The sequence below is a fragment of the Danio aesculapii genome, chromosome 7 (genome assembly GCF_903798145.1).
Source record: "Danio aesculapii chromosome 7, fDanAes4.1, whole genome shotgun sequence".
NCBI classification, from domain to species: domain Eukaryota; kingdom Metazoa; phylum Chordata; class Actinopteri; order Cypriniformes; family Danionidae; genus Danio; species Danio aesculapii.
Window position 1 is genome coordinate 39,755,582 of NC_079441.1, and position 16,424 is coordinate 39,772,005.

Below are 16,424 nucleotides of genomic sequence, written 5' to 3' on the forward strand. Positions count from 1 at the left end.
TTACAGTCAAGCACAGACATTGCTTCAGTATAAGAAAAGCCTTTCATTTTGTAAGGCAATAAAGACTTTTTTTTTTTTAAGGCATTCAAGCTTCACCTGGTAAAACCGATTTGGATGCAACAACAAAAACGTTTAGAATTAGAATTTATTCCTGTGATGGTAAAGCTCCAGTTCAGTTTCAGTGTTATCATTCAGAAATCATTGAAGTATGTTCTTTTCTTTCATTGTTATCGATTTATTCAAAATCAGTACATTGAAATAACATGCCTGTATTACTCTGATGCTGTGAACTCTGTTCATTAGGGCTGCACGATATTGAAAAAATATGATAATGTGATTTTATTGTTCTGCGATAAATATTGCGATATGAATTCAGTTTCACGAGATGGGTTTGATTAGCACAATTTGATGCTTTTCTGGTGAGTCTAACAGTCTTCAAGTATAGAAATTGAATAATCACCATGCAAAAAATGCTTTTCTTACCTTGCAAAAGTATCAAAAAATTATTCTTATTTTCACCTTAAAATTTAGATATTTAGACTAGAAACAAAGCAAAAATTCAGAATAAGAAAAACTTTCTTTTTTCTTTTTGCATGAATCCTATCAATTCCGCAGTAATAAATAAAATTGTGTAGCTCTTGGTCAACTTTAATTCCGACTCAATATTGCATGTCTCGCAGTGTGATTATTGTAAATAATCCAACATGGCAGCAAGCAGGGAAAAACTAACATTGAAAAGTAAATGTCCACAACACACACACACACACACACAAGCGATACACCTGCCATGAGACACACGCATTCAACATGAAACACGTGCGTTTGAACCTGCCCATGCCACAACTCATCTTTTCTATTAATTCTTAGTGAGAAATATCCATTACTTCCATGACAAAGACAATTATTGGACAAGACGCGCATATGAAAGGAACCGTTACCGATCTAATGTTAGAATTCAACAATGCTATTTCTGGATGAGTTATTTGACCCAGCCACAGATATGTTCATTCATTACTCTGTATTTTAAATATCAACACTGTGACAAAACACATTGTTATAACAGCCCTATGCTAATCATATAAAAACAACTGCATCTTAGGGCTGCAATTTAGGGCTGCACTATATTGGAAAAATCAGACCATGCGATATTTAGTTTTTCTGCAATAAATATTGCAATATACTCTCTGGAAAGGATTTATTAAATTAGATTTATTATTAATTAGTTAATAAACTTTTTAGATGATAAACTTTCACTCCATTATGGTTAAACTCTGCAATAACTTCACAACCGTCGTGTGTTCTGACCTGTTTCCCCTGGCCACCTATTATCACAACTCAACACTGCATGTCCTGCGATGTGACTATTGGGGATGTGCATTATTGCATGTTGCGATATCCATGCTGAAATGACATATTGTGCAGCTCTACAGCAAATCATATAAATTTGTATTATTTATGTTATCTCAACGAAAACTTATATTAAAACTTATATTAAAAATATCTTCATTTGTGTTTCGGGGGTGAACAAAACTTTGGTAAAGTTACAAAGATGAGTAATTGATGCCAGTGTGTTTTCACGGTAGGGAATATAAAACATTTACTTATTAAACCATTTATTATGTGCTGGTATTTTTGTGCTGCTAGTGTATAATTAAATGTAAAAGAAAATGCATAATCATAATGTATAAACATTCCATGTCAATGCAAAGGCATGCCATCCATCTTTACGAACAGATGTGTGCCATCAAATGGCCCAGGTTGGCTCTTGACCCAACTAAATGCAGCAGCCATCCACGCTGGAGGATTCCCAGTGCTATAAGCCAGTTGCTCCCTCACCACTTACTGAACACACAATTCACTTTTGCTCCGAGCGAAACCCTGGGTCCGTTGTCAGTGAGTGATTTACAAGGCCACGGTTATATCAGTAAACAGCAGCGAGTGTTTGGAATATCTGACTCAACATGAGCGCTCAGGCAGATGTGCAGGAAGGCGCTCTGCTGTGACTGACTGACACACGTTAGCACTGTATTTGTCCCCTGAGAACGGACGACTGTACAGAGACGGCAGCGCGCGGAAAAGGCCAAGGGATCTTCATCTCTCCTGCTTCAGCCTGTCAATATCATCGCACCTGGCACTCTGTTCCATATCATTACTGCTCTCGCTCTCTTCCAAAACAGCTACTGGTCCCCTGGGAAAAGCAGTGACACAGCTGAGCCATAGCACAAACCAAACCTGCCGTCTTTACTAGTGCTGAAGCGCCGAGGAGAGAGCCACTTACAGCAGCTCTTCATGACAGCCACAAAGAGTCAATGATAACTTTAACAAACGGCCCAAGTGTATTGTATATTCTGGACAGCATTACACAAGTTTAGGAGAAATAAACAACGATGCAGATAAAAAAATATATAAATATGATAACCATATGTGCGTTGAGGTGATTTTCAGTCAATAATACGCACAAACTGGGTTATTTCATGCCTTTTTTCACTTCCCGACAATGGCAGGAAGGTTTTCAGTGCAAGTTCAACAAAATGAAGATCATGTAAATGTAAAAGATGTCTTGTGTTTACACAACCATTCATTAGTATACAGAAAGCAGTGCTACCCACTGGTTTGAAATATACTTGCGGTGGTGGCCGGATTGAAACGCACCTTTTACCCACAGCACATAAATAGTTAACTATATGTGACAAACAAAACATAATTTGACTTTTAACCCTATTTTCTTTATTATCCGTTTTAAGCTTTTTCTTTTTAATAAGTTAAATAATAATAAAAAAACAGTTGTAATAAGTTTTTAAAAATGCACTATTTCTCTTTTGTGATATTCAGGAGCCATGTGCACCCACCGACAGGCCAATCTCTCATTCAAGTTCAGGTTGCTTTATTGGCATCACATTTGTACAGTAGTGCCAAAGCATTTTAGATGTAAAAAAAAATGTATAATAATATTGACATGATCAATTAATAAAAGATACAAAAAAGGAGAAATAAACGATAGAAAAAAGGAAGAAAAATCTCTAAAAATTAGAATACTTACAAGAATAAAACATGTAGATTATTTAAATAAGACAAATGAGTTGGCCAGCACCGTGGCGCAGTGGGTAACGCTGTCGCCTCACAGCAAGAAGGTCACTGGTTTAAGCCTTGGCTGGGTCAGTTGACATTTCTGTGTGGAGTTTACATGTTCTCTCCGTGTTGACATGGGTTTTCTCCGCGTGCTTCGGTTTTCAGCACAGTCCAAAGACATGCGGTACAGGTGAATTGAATAAGCTAAATTGTCCGTAGTGTATGTGTGAATGAGAGTGTATGCATGATGCCCAGTGATGGGTTGCAGCTGGAAGAGCATCCGCTGCATAAAACATGTGCTGGATAAGTTGGCGGTTCATTTGGCTGTGGTGACCCATGAATAATAAAGGGACTAAGCTGAAAAGAATATGAATGAATGACAAATGAGTTGATTACCCATTTCTAATGGTGTACAAATATTCTGCAGTCAATTTAGACGTAATTTCGTCCTCGCCGAGTATTTAGCAAAGATTAGTAAAGTCGTTTAGATTCAAGAATTATTTAATGTCTCTCTAGCTCTTGCAGCTGTGTGCATAAAAATAAACGACAACTTAGAAAACAAAAGCAGAACCAAATCCTGGATATTTTAGTAGATTTGGAAACCTCGGGTGGACCTAAAAAGTGGAGGTCTCTGTGGGTCTGCAGAGCACGGGAGTTCTCTCACACACAGAACGAGCAGTATGAAACGGGTAAAACAGAGAAGATCTTCCACTACTTAATCGCTCGTGGGTGTTTGTTGTTTATATTGGGCGGATACAAAAAAAGTGTAAAAGGATGAAAATAATAGTAAAAAAAAATATATATATATACTTCGGAGGCCGTTAATATACCTGGGCGGCCCACCCAAGTAAAGTCTATGTGTGGGAAGCACCGGAGAGTAAGACACTTTTTAACATAGGAATAGGAAAATAGGAATACCATTTTGATACAGAAATGCAGAAGGTGTTTAAATCCACAAATCACCAACATTTATCACGGTTCTACTATAGAGACACTAATGGTAACTTAAGGTAGCAGTGTTAATATTTATGACAGTATTTTTAAGTCAGGTTAGATGTTTTGGTGAGGTGCTACACCTGTCGCTATCAAGGTCTATGAATAAAAAAGCAAAGACTGTTGCAACTTTAACTTTAACTTTTGCTAGTGAAAAATTCTATTTGCATCCCCAACACAAGCTACTATTGAATATTCATTTACTAAAGAAAACTTATGGGACTGCACTATCAAATCAGGTGCTGGTGCCTCCATCTTTAAAACTTAGTGCCACTGACGCCAGTGCTCTCAAAGGTTTCTCAAGAGCCCTGCAGATAAGAAGGAAATTTGACTGAAGCCCCAATGAACATATAAATAGCTTTCTGGCAAGTGTTTTCCTTTTTAACAACAGCAGAAAATGGCTAGCAAAAATCCACAATTATAACTTATAATCAGTCATAACCAGATTTAGCAACGATGCTTAAATTTAAACTTATAAAAATGCCAAGACTTAAATATACTGATTTGGACATAACCTGAAAGCACCATTAGTACCAGAGCTTAGTGTCATCTCTTCAAAATGACATTGTGCACCTGTCCAATTAAGGGCTTGTGAGAGTAATCCTGATTCAATGCCATACCCGGTTCGTTTGGTTTGTCACACCACGGCCAGCCTGTTGTTGATTTTGTACACCCCCAGTTGCCATGGTAACTTTCCTGATGGGACCAAGCCTCTGTTGGGGCATAGGCCGACCAATTGGTGGTTGCTGTTGCTGTGAGGGAGCAGTGCTGGGACTGGCATCTGCCTGCTGAACACAGAGAGGACACATCTTACAAACCACACAAAGAAAATCTCAGATTAACAAATATCACAGACCATCAGTCTGAAATGGACAGAACTGGCAAAATATGAGATAATGAAGTTGAGCATTACATTATCGTAAAGAATTGTGCCTATTTTGATTATTTTTTAAATGTTATGAGCATACTATAATAAACAGAAAAAACACATTTTTCGATCCCATTTTATATTAATTAGCCCTAATTACTAAGTTCTTATATTGAAATTAATCATTTAGTACATTAAAATACATACATGTTTTTTTTTACATTGTACTAATATTTTAAAAACAATATGCTTAAAATTAAATCTGTAACTCATTTCTGTATTCACATTTATAGTTTACCCACACCTTACCTTAAAAAACCTACCCATACTTCAGACCTGTCCCTAACCTTACCAATATAGAGCACCAGAAGTGTTGTGCAACACTGTATTAAACACAATAAGTAACAACTTTTCTGATACAATTTAATTTTTTCAGTCAAAAAGAAACTGTCAAGGTGACAACAATTAGACTTTAAAACAAGATGAATTACTGAAAACCTCTGCAGATATTCAGTTTCTTATTTGCTGTTGTCACTTTCTATTTGTCTCTACTCCTGCCATTAGTATTTATTTATTCTGAGGATCTAGGTCCACCTTTGGGCTTGGTCTAGCCAATAGTATAAGAGCACCTACTGAGGAGGTAGGTAAAAAGATGAAGAAAAGTGAACAAAAAGTAAGTCCCCATTTGATTGGTCAAATTGTGCAAAACAACCTTTCTGTGAAATATTGCATATACTATTATCACCATAATAATACTTTTTCAATAAATCCTGCAGCCCTGCAGAAATGCTGAACAACAGACAACACTAGTCCAAGAGGTGATGTGTCTGATGCAGGATGCTTATTAGAAGATAAAATATAGCTGAATTCATCTTCCAGAAAACTGGTGACCGCATCTCTGGGTATAAATGTCATGGATGGAGACTTTACACACTGCCTCTGACTCTTGCTCCACACTCTAAACAATACTGTTTCCTCAACTTTCAAAGTGTTTGTGTTATCTGATGGCTCCTGGCAGTCTTCAGATGTTGAAGGCCTTGAAAAGTGTCAGATTTAAGCTGTTCTTAGGAACCTCACCTCACAAAAAGGGCTCTCATCACGGTTTAAGGGTGCACTCACACTATGCTATCTGAACCGTGCCTGGGCATGTTTCCCAGTTAGTTTGACAAGTGCGAGTGCTCCGAATCAGGCCCAGGTGCGATTTAGTTGGTTGGCTCTGGCCAGTTTGGAAGAGGGGTGCCAGAGTGCAGCTCGGTTGGGCTGTGGCGCGTTACGCTAGTAGTGTGAGTGCAAAGCGTGCCTGAGCCCGAAACAGATGACGAGACGTCACTTTTAGGGGACTAATATGAATTCATATAGATTTATTAATAATTCTTACTTTTCAACAAACACGAACTGTCATAGTTTATTAAAGACGCTAACCCCTCACTGCACATCAGCTCCACCTTCATTAAACCTCCTTTTACCTGCAGCACGAGGACTTCATGAACATTTATATATGCCAAATGTGGTGGATCTATTTAGCAAAATATTTGACTGAGTGTCACTGCATCCCAAATGACTAAATTGAATACAGAACAATTTCCACTTTGCTGAGCGAGAGCGCTTCTCTCCCTGTTAAACTAACAGTCGCATCACCTAGGATGTAAGCGTGCTCGGATTCGGAAGGTAAAGATCCAGTGTGAGTGCAGGCCGTCGGAGGAGAGGGGGTACAATCGCGCTTCGGCACGGTTCAAGCCAACTGTAGCTACTGTGAGTACGCCCTAAGGTTCCAATCACCTACATTTTTTCTTCACCACAGATATCACATCATCTCAGTGTTTTTCTATACTTAATGAATGACTATGCCCTTCTCAAATTTGTCATTTGTGAGAACTATTGTGCTTAAGGTTCAGAAGTCTAATTCTGTCTCTCAGGAAATTAGTGATCAATGACAATCTACTATGTTGAATATCAAGGTTTCATGAACATGACAATAACCCTGAAAAAGAAAATAAAGATCTCAGTACATTATTTGCACTGATTGATACACAAAAAGCTCATTATTGCTCAGCACATGATTGAAAAAAATCTAAATAAAATAAAAATAAATAAAAAAATCACTAATTTTTGGTCAAATACACAAAATAATAAACAAATTTTAGTCTGTTATGTCTTGAGTGAATGTAAGAAGTTCAGGGACAAATGTTATGATTATTAAATCGTATCCATGCATTATGGCATTATATAATAAACCTCCTCCAGTCTGTCATTGATGCTAATTAAACAACCAAACCATTTATTAAAAGTGAGGTAAGTGATTATCTTCAGAAACATTTTTAGTTTTTTTTGTCAGGGCAATAATTCCCATAATTTTGATAGGTAGCCCAAACTGTCTGTCAACAAAAGTACAAATTTGTACATCTGCGCAGCCATTCATGCAGACAGATCAGCCGTTTGCACGTGCAAAAGTGACAGTGGTGAAAACAAATGCTGAATCAAAACTTTTCAAAATCCTGAATCAATATTGGAGTTAGTTTTGTACGCTGGAGGAAGGATGACAGTTTTTCTTTTAGACAGGTATGTTAAGTTTTAAAACTATTTTAGTCACGCAAAGCTGATGTAGATTGTGTTGTTATGAATGGGTTATATGCACTGAAGTGTTGTTCAGCCACTGAAATCTTCAGGCGAAAGACTGATGTGCCTATTTTCAATTTCATAAGGCCACATTTTACAGCATCGATGATGTAGATTTTAATTTATTTTAACAATAAAACAAGTCAATAGCGCTATTCCACTGAGCCTGCTTTACTGATCCGAAGTTGGTTTTATTTTCACATTGGTTCATTTTTGAACAATAATAACCTGTGACATGCTCCCTATATTGTTCACTATGGTACTTTAAATATTCGTTCTGAAATAGCATGCAAGTATGGCTTAGTAATAAGTGTAATTCCTGCACCCCGTCAGCCAACCACTAAGCATAGTCGCTTTAGGACAATGTGTGAGTGAGTGAGACCAGCGATCCTTGCATGCATGAAAGATTGCACATTATGATAAGTTTTGCTTGCTACACAACTGAAAATGCGCTAGATATAATAGTTTTTAATTGGAATTTGTAGTTTTATAACTGGCGAATGACATGATCTAGAGGGTTTGTCTTCTGTCATCTTTATGGTCTGTGTTCATGATTTCAGGAGGACTGCAGGGGAGGGACAGTTTTCAAAGCTATTATGCTAACGATTAGCATTTTGGCAGATCACCTACTGCACCTTTAACACTGACTGAACTGCTACACTAGTCCTCAAAATCGTATTCAAATATCAAAATTTCCCTATGATTTCTTGAATGCCTTGTATGTTACTTTTGTTGTACTCTGTTATTCTTATAGTTTGTTAAAATATAAAAAGAAAAACATAAAGAACATCCGACTTATACCGTCTACCACAGAGAGAATCAAACATCAGCATGTAGTCCTCATCCGACAGCAAACCTGAATATATTCAACACACTCCCTATAAACATTCCTTCAGTCTACAACAAAGACATAATTGCCAAAGCAGCTAAGCTCATCCTTTTCCCCTCATCTGTCTTTTTCTAAACCGTGTGCATTATCTCTATTCTGTCTGTCTCCATCTGAGGGGGTTAATGGATTAATCCAACTCAATACAAAATCCACACCTTCAGATTACATCTATCAGATGCTCTGCAGCAATACAGCGGGGCGGGGTGACGACATCTGACAAGTCCCTCCCCCTCCCCCACCCAGCCCGTCACCTCCATCCCCCATGCTGCTTTTGTACGGTGCAGGCTTTTGTATTCTTGCTGATGAAAATTTAATTTGCTCTTATCAGTGCGGCTAAGCTGGAAGAAATACAAATCCGCCCGAACCGGCATCTCTCTTTCTCCCGGACTCTCGCAGGTATTATTACACCGATATCAACATAGACGAGAAAGATTAATTGCAGATGTCCCTGGACTGACACCTATTCTAACACACTTCAATGATGAGCTGATGGATGGATAAAGCGAGAGGCGAGACGAGATAGATGAAGAGAGTAACACGGAGCGAGCACAAGTTAGAAGGGAGAACAAGAAAGAGAGATAACATTGTCAGGCGGCTGAGGTTGACAGCAGGAGAAGAGAAGCACCTAGAGGATCAGCTTCTTTCGGTCTGACAGACCCTCCCCCTTCTTCCTCTTTGTCAGTCAGAGCCACGGCACTTCAGATAGCTGCGTGTAGCTTTCTATTAACTAAGTTGACACACAGTTATCTTCATTCACAGAGATCTGGCAGTCAAAGGAGATATTTAGCTTCGCTTCAGGCAGGAGACTGGAAAAGGATGTTTTCTCCTCATTCAACGAACAAATCATCTCTTAGAGGCCATAAATCATCCTTGGGTCTTCCTTTTCTTGGTTGAGATGCATAAAACGTCCTGTCAGAACAACCTCAAACTCTAGACTTAAATGTAAAATGATTGGTGAAACCGATAGACACCTCCATTTGGTCTTGCTCAACTTGACTCGTAAAATTGCTGCTTGACTTGAAGAAGATACAAACCTTTACAATGTCTGAATCTGCTGTCACTCAGAGTAAAGACGCAAATGCCAAGCGTCTCACTTTAATGGCAGCAGGATGGTGCCATTTATGGCCACAAAAGGTAAAAGTGTTCTGTCAATTAAATCCCAGTATGAAGACTACCACCGCTATCGATTCTTTCAAAAAGAGAAATTTGCTGCATACCTTAAACAGTTTTTAGCTCGAAAAACTTTACTGGTCGAAAAAGTAGACTTCATGACTTTTACAGTAATTGGAAATCTTCCTTGTCTTTGAGGTAGACTCTTTTATTAATTCTATCAAGGTGACAACTACTTCAAGAAAACCACCAAAGGCCAAAGACGAAAAGAAAGAGACTCAAAAAATGTGTGGCACATGAACTTTAAGGACCACATCTAGAGTTTAAATAGCTTACAAATTCACTCACCTCTCCCTGAAGCTTAACTACACGCACTTTCTGTGGAACTTGTGGTGATTCAACACTGTTGGTTCTTTGCATCACTGTTCTTTTTCCACCGGGCTGAGGCTGACCCAGGCCATGCCCTTCTACTGGGTTGGTCTGAGCACCAACACCCTGAGCAGCCGGTCGTTGAGTGTTTTGTGGGGCGATGGTCCTCTTCTGCAATGGTTGATGCTGGCCCTGCAGATTGGCATTAGGACCAGCACTCTGTGGCTTCTGTGGCCCAGACCAGCCTGAAGCGGGTCCCTGAGGTTTAGTGTTTAACAGACGTGTCTTAACACTGGGACGAGGGGAATTGAGGATGGGCGAAGGGTTCTGTGGGGTTCCGTTAGAGATCAGGGAAGGGACCGGCTGAGGGGGTTGAGCTGCAGGGGGCTGTGTGGTGTTCTGTGTTGGTTGGGTCTGGTTTAGGAGTTGGCCGCCAATTCGTTCCAACAGTTCCTTTTTGCGTTCACCAGCTTGCTGCTGTCTGCGCAGCTCTTTACGTCGAAGGACCTCTTCTCGCATACGTTTCTGTTCTTCGATCTTCAGTCTGTATTGCCGTGTCTCCTCATCTTCATCTGGGTTCTAAACAAGGATGAATATAAATTCTGAAATGAATAAATGAAGATTTCTTTTGGCTTTATGCAAAAACATTTCAGTCTAGTGATGCATACGCAGAAGACCAAGATGCTTGTGGTTACTTTCACATTCTAGACAAAGTCTAGCTGCAATTGCATTATCTACATATACATACACATACAACTGTAACATTTGGTTTTGGGATCAGTGTTACCCAGGCCTGCCCCAATAGTCGACTAAACTTGTAAAAGAGAAGAGGCTTAGTCAATCCATATGATTCAGTCGCAGATTGTTTTTACACACAGCATATGGCAAAGTAAATCAAGTTGTCCATGGTTGACAGATTGCTAATTGCTGGTAACAGTATATGGGGCATGACAGGAAAAAGCCAATCATTGACCTCAAAACAGCAACTTTACATGCTCACTCAACCTATTGTTAAGCTAAAAATGTGTGGCATAGGATCAATGCATGATAAATGAATGGGACCTGTATAATATCTTGCTCTTACAATCTTCATTTATGTTAACAAAAAAACAACAACACTGCACTTTTGTAAAATAATGAAAGCAAAAGGGTTTCACATGAAGCGATGTGTGCTGTTTTTTTAATTCAGACAGTTGGAGAATGTTCAATGTTAAAGTACTCTCAAGTGCTCATAGCCGTTTTGGAAGAGCACTGGCTTTCAGCTGCATAATAATACTTCGGTGTACATGTGCCGATAAGTCAAAAACAAAGAAAGCAGTAGTTTATCAATAGGTTTCTGAATGTTAATGCGTCCTCTTTTACTCATTCACAACCATTACTTTTGCTGTGTGCTGTGACAAGCTTTATGTGTGTGCTTGAGCACTTTTTAGGCCATGTAGGCAATTAAAGGTACAATTTAAATAGATTAAAAAATATTTCATTAGTCGAATAATGCAAAGTCATCAGAAAAAATTGTATTCAGGTAAGCCCTGGTTGTATTGGTAAGTATTGGTTGTTGCTCATCATAACTGAAGACTGAATGTGTTTATTCAATGTTTATCGGATTGTGGAAGTAACATACTTTGATGATCATCTGTCTGTGGGTGCAATGTAAATTGATCTGACAACCCAACTTTACAAGAGTTAAGAAATTAATATTTAGTGGACATATATGTATATATAGAGAGTAATATCCCTGAATAAAACATACATGTTTGTGTGTAAATGAGCTATAGTACATGAGTAACACATTGTCTGTGTGAGAAACTAATTTCTTCGGCTACAAATTCACATCTGAAGTTGACTGTAACTGCTGGGTAAAAGACATTGCCATTTTTAAAACTTCACTTCAGAACAAGTATTTAAATTCCTTGCATATTGTTGAGTACTATAATGTCTTTGACATGACAAAACAGAGGATCTTGCTCAAAGCTAAGGATTACAAAGCAGATCAGAATAAACAGAATAAATGTTTAAATTGTTAATGTGCGTGCAGCAATTTGGTACTCTTGTTTCTTAAAATGCTTTAAAAATAAATGTTGACTTGACTAGAAATTATTTTTAATCTAAACTACTACATTCTTGCCTAAAATTCTTTTAAAAATACATCATGTAGTACAGCAGCAGCAGTATGTGTCAAACTATAGTGAGTCTGCATGACACTCGCTGCGGCTGGACAGATGCCCACAGATGAAGAGCCTGGATCATTGCTGATACTCACAGAATACCTGCTCTCGGCCAATCAAATTTAAGAAACTAAAAAAAATTTTTGCATAAACCTGAATATGTCTTATTTACATCTACGTCTCATTTAAAATCAATTGTTTGTGGTACTCAACTGCTATTATGTAAAGCACTTCAAACACATCCAGCATCTCCCACACATAAGTCATGTTTACAGTGATGTTATGCAGTATTACCTGTGGAGTGGTGCTTGGCTGTGCAGCTGGATGTGCTTTCTTTATCTCGGGCACTCTGGGCTGCGGCGGTGCTCTGGCGGAGCCCTGTCCTTGTGCTACAGGACCAACCTTTCCTGCTGGTCCAGAACGAGCAACGGGCCCTTGCCTAACATTTTGTGTTGCCTTGGTAACTGGTTTTGCTTGCCCACTAGGCACTGATGGGCAGGTATTATTGTTACTAGTAGCAATGGGCAGCTCCCGAAGGTTGCTGTTGCGCTGAGGAGGAATCTGCTGCATTGGAGAAGGCGGCGTCTGAAGAAAAGCAGGAGAAGGTCAGAAAAACAGGTTGATGTTCATGGTACTGCCAGGAGTGAAAATGAATTAATTGACAGCAGTTTTGCTCTAGTGTAGTGAACTGCTTTGCATGAATGAAATATAACTTGATAGCCAGCATCAAAAACACATTTGAAGTGCTTACCATTCTGGGTCTGGCATGGTTGTTACGCTGCTGGTTGCCCTGTGGCCGGGACTGCATCTGTCTATGGCCACTCGGAATCGATTGGCGAAAATGGGGCTGGGAGAGGTGTTGGTCCCGTGGGTGGTGTTGGTGGTGAGTTTGATGTTGGGGTGGAGGCTGGGAGTGAAGCAACGCCTGGGGGGGTAAGTCCTGTCTGTGTTGCTGGTGCTGCTGGTGCAAGGGCTGATGGGATAGTTGCGGATCATGGTGCAGGGGCTGCTGCAGTAGACTCTATAAATAAAAAAAATAAATAAATAATAAGTACACAAACTAAAATGAGGATGAAATAATTTAATTTACATCTTGAGTGTACAAATAAGTTAGATCAAATGTTATAAACCTTTGCCTTAAAGGGAAATTTACACTGAAACACAATCTAGTCAACAGGAGTTCAGTTTATTTGTTGTTCTTTTCCAATTTGAGTTGATTCTGAAATCTCAAATTAATTCAATTTATATGTGAAACCAAAGAAAATAAACGGTTTCAGGAGGAATAATGTCTCTGAAAGAGAGCCAGGTGTTTGATGTGTATCAGCTAACCCAGTGACCTCAAATAACCATGAACTGACAAATACTGCTAACACAAGAGGGCAGTCTTGTCTGCTGCTTACATGTAAAATGGCAGGTTATCCTTACACAGCTGACACCATGTCTGCTTGTCTATTTACACTGTGCCACCTACCCTACCATTCAAAGGTTTGGGGTCAGTAAGTTTTTTTATAGAAAGCTACCTTTTATTAAACAAGGATGCATTAAATTGATCATGACTGTCAGTAAAGACGCATGCACAACGCAAACCTTACTGTAACACCGACATATTTCCTGAGCTAAATTAAGCGAGTTTAAGACCTCATAAAATACAGAAATACACAACGCACGTATAATGATAACTTTTTTTTTCATGCTAGTTTAACATGCAATGTTCACCATGCCAGCAAGGCCATGCTAACTTTTGGTAGTTTAACTTACTCTCTGGCGTACCTGCATACCAAATGGCATGTGCTGGGGGCTAAAGGGGGGTCCCTGTTGCGGGGGCGAGAATGGCTGTCTGTGACCCACAAATCCACGGGGACCAGGGGGCCCTGGAGGGCCTGCATGCTGCAGGGCTAGACTCTGAGGCCCTTGATTCTGTCCGAGCCCCAAAGGACCAAATGCAGGACCTCCAAGTCCTCCCTGTGGAGGGAAATTCGGAGGGCCTTGCCCCGATAATGGATGAACACTGTTATTCAAAAGGGGGGCAGGGCCTGGCTGGTCAAACATGTGCTGGCCTGAAAATCGCGGTTCTGAAAAAGAAAAGAATAGAAAAAATAGGTGAGGTGAACAAAATTTCAAAACTGTACACCATCAGCAAACGAATGGATAGAGGAATTGGTATTTAAGACAATGCAGGTCTCCAGTGTGACATCACATTTAGGTTGGCATCCTACAGCTTTCTAAAATGATTTGACCTTACCACCAGGGAAGAAGTGGTCTTGATCCTGATGATGTGGTGGTGGTGGTCCTCTCCATGGCTCCTGGGAAGGCAGAGGCCGCAAAGGTGGGCCAAAATTCCCCAGATGCTGCTGAAAATCAGGAGGAGCCTGAAGGAGGATGGATAACAGCATAAATAAGGATTCATAGTGACTCCTCAGAAAACACTCTTTTCAAAATGGAGATATTGTTGATGGGTGATTTTTAAAAAGCTTTACACTTCTTATCTTTTCTTATAAATGTAACACTTCATATTAAGATCATAGACATCAGCTTATGCCATTGAGAAATCTTTTCGGCAGAAAGAAAATGATTTGCATACACCCTTGAATATAAATCTTTATCCGTTCGCAGTGCTTACCTAACCCATTGCTCATAAAACTCAAAATCCCCTCTCTACCTTTCCAGAGGAAAAAAAGATAACGATCCTTACTAATCCTGCAGTTGAATGCGAATCCCCTCTCCTTTATTCTTTGAAAATATCCTTTGCTCTTAAGAAATTAGCCTTCGTTCAAAGGGGCCACACTCCAGCAAATTGTGATGCTTAGCACCTCTTTACTCATTATAAATGACTTAAGATGCAATCCAACTTTTAATCCACGTTTTCAGCCCTGATCTTTAGTCAGCCAGTGAGTGTCACCAAGGCCAGCCAAGTTGCTTAACAGAAAGTCAATCAGGCAGCTTAGCTAAGCAATGGACAGGAGGGAGCGAGGGAGAATCACATTGTTATTGTAGACTTCATTGCTCTATTCAAAAGGTCAGTTCCTGTAACACAATGGGAGCTTAAGTACATTCACAATACCTTTGCAAGTTTGCATTCGTTTGATAAAAGGAGCATGTCCTTTTGGGGGGCTAATCTTTCGTAAATACCCATGGATCTGTTCAATATGTAACCAGTTATGATCTGCCTGGGAGATAGAAAGGGAGTGGGAAAGACAAATGCCAAACATGGGCTGATACCATTTAGGAGACAAGTCTCGGGTGTCTTAAAATACACTCTGCAACTTGTTCCTTTCTGCCGTTCTGGTATCAAAAAACTCCTAAAGTTCAACATTAAGAAAAATGTACTACATTTTTTTTTACAAAATTCTGGAGATTACTAAGCTTTTAAAAGGATAGTTTACTCAAAAATGTAAATTCTGTAATTATTTACTCAACCTATACCAGTTCCAAACATGTTTAAATTACTTTTTTTTTCTGTTGAACACAAAAGATGACATTCTGGCTACTGGTTTCTAACATTCTCCAAAAAATCCTTTGTGTCTGTCAGAAAAAAACAACCTTATAAAGGTTTGTAACCACTTGGAAGTGAATAAATGGTGAGTAAATTTCAATTTTTAGGTGAACTATGACTTTAAACAAAAAAATTATAATTATGATTCAATCAACGTTACTTACAAAAGACAAATGTACACTTTTACCTTGCAAAATGTTTTCTGCTTTGACCAGTATTAAACATAAAATACTATATAAATATGTAGCATGGAGATTAATATTCAAAAACTCTAAAGTAGTAAATATTCATAGAGTAATTGTGGATCAGCCTATTGTAAGATGAGATGTGATCGTATGCTAATGTATGATAATCAAGAGCCCAGAGGGCTAATGGACGCGGATCCCTGCAAAACGCCATTGGCATTTTTAATGGTGTCCTGTCTGTATACTAGACTGGCTGTGGGAGACAAACAGCTGGAAAAATGTCATTGTGAAACTTCTTTCTCATTCAGCAAGATCAGAAACAACCAACCATTTTAAGAGTCCACGTTGTCTCTAAACTTGTGGCCACAGTGCACAAACAACATGGACATAAATATGAATGGCATGGATATTATAAACTTTTTATGAATTAAAAAAAAGTGAATACACTTGATGCTATGAGAGTGATTGTAAAAAGTCATAAGGTATTAATTGATATGGATTTACAAAAAATAGTTTATAATCATTTATAATAATTATAAGTCATTTATTAAACTATAAAAGACATTTATCACAATATATACAATTATAAACTAAATTTAAAATGACAAAAAATTTGGCATTAGGAATTAACTTTCTAACTTTAAGTGAAAATATTGCACATACAGTA

The 16,424-nt window shown here is 38.7% G+C and overlaps 1 protein-coding gene across 4 annotated transcripts in view; it reads right to left on the reverse strand.

The window, feature by feature from the left end:
- The window catches only part of rbm33a (RNA binding motif protein 33a), a 55,702-nt gene that overhangs the window by 14,219 nt on the left and 25,059 nt on the right, over positions 1-16,424 (reverse strand). For 2 of the 4 annotated variants that reach the window (XM_056461914.1, XM_056461913.1), the window contains exons 11-16: positions 14,322-14,448; positions 13,838-14,151; positions 12,831-13,100; positions 12,374-12,664; positions 9,894-10,493; positions 4,683-4,850 (exon numbers count right to left, since the gene is read on the reverse strand). In XM_056461914.1, coding sequence (XP_056317889.1) covers positions 4,683-4,850; positions 9,894-10,493; positions 12,374-12,664; positions 12,831-13,100; positions 13,838-14,151; positions 14,322-14,448 — 1,770 coding nt within the window. The remainder of the gene's footprint in view (positions 1-4,682; positions 4,851-9,893; positions 10,494-12,373; positions 12,665-12,830; positions 13,101-13,837; positions 14,152-14,321; positions 14,449-16,424) is intronic. The other 2 variants (XM_056461916.1, XM_056461915.1) reach the window with 2 other exon arrangements.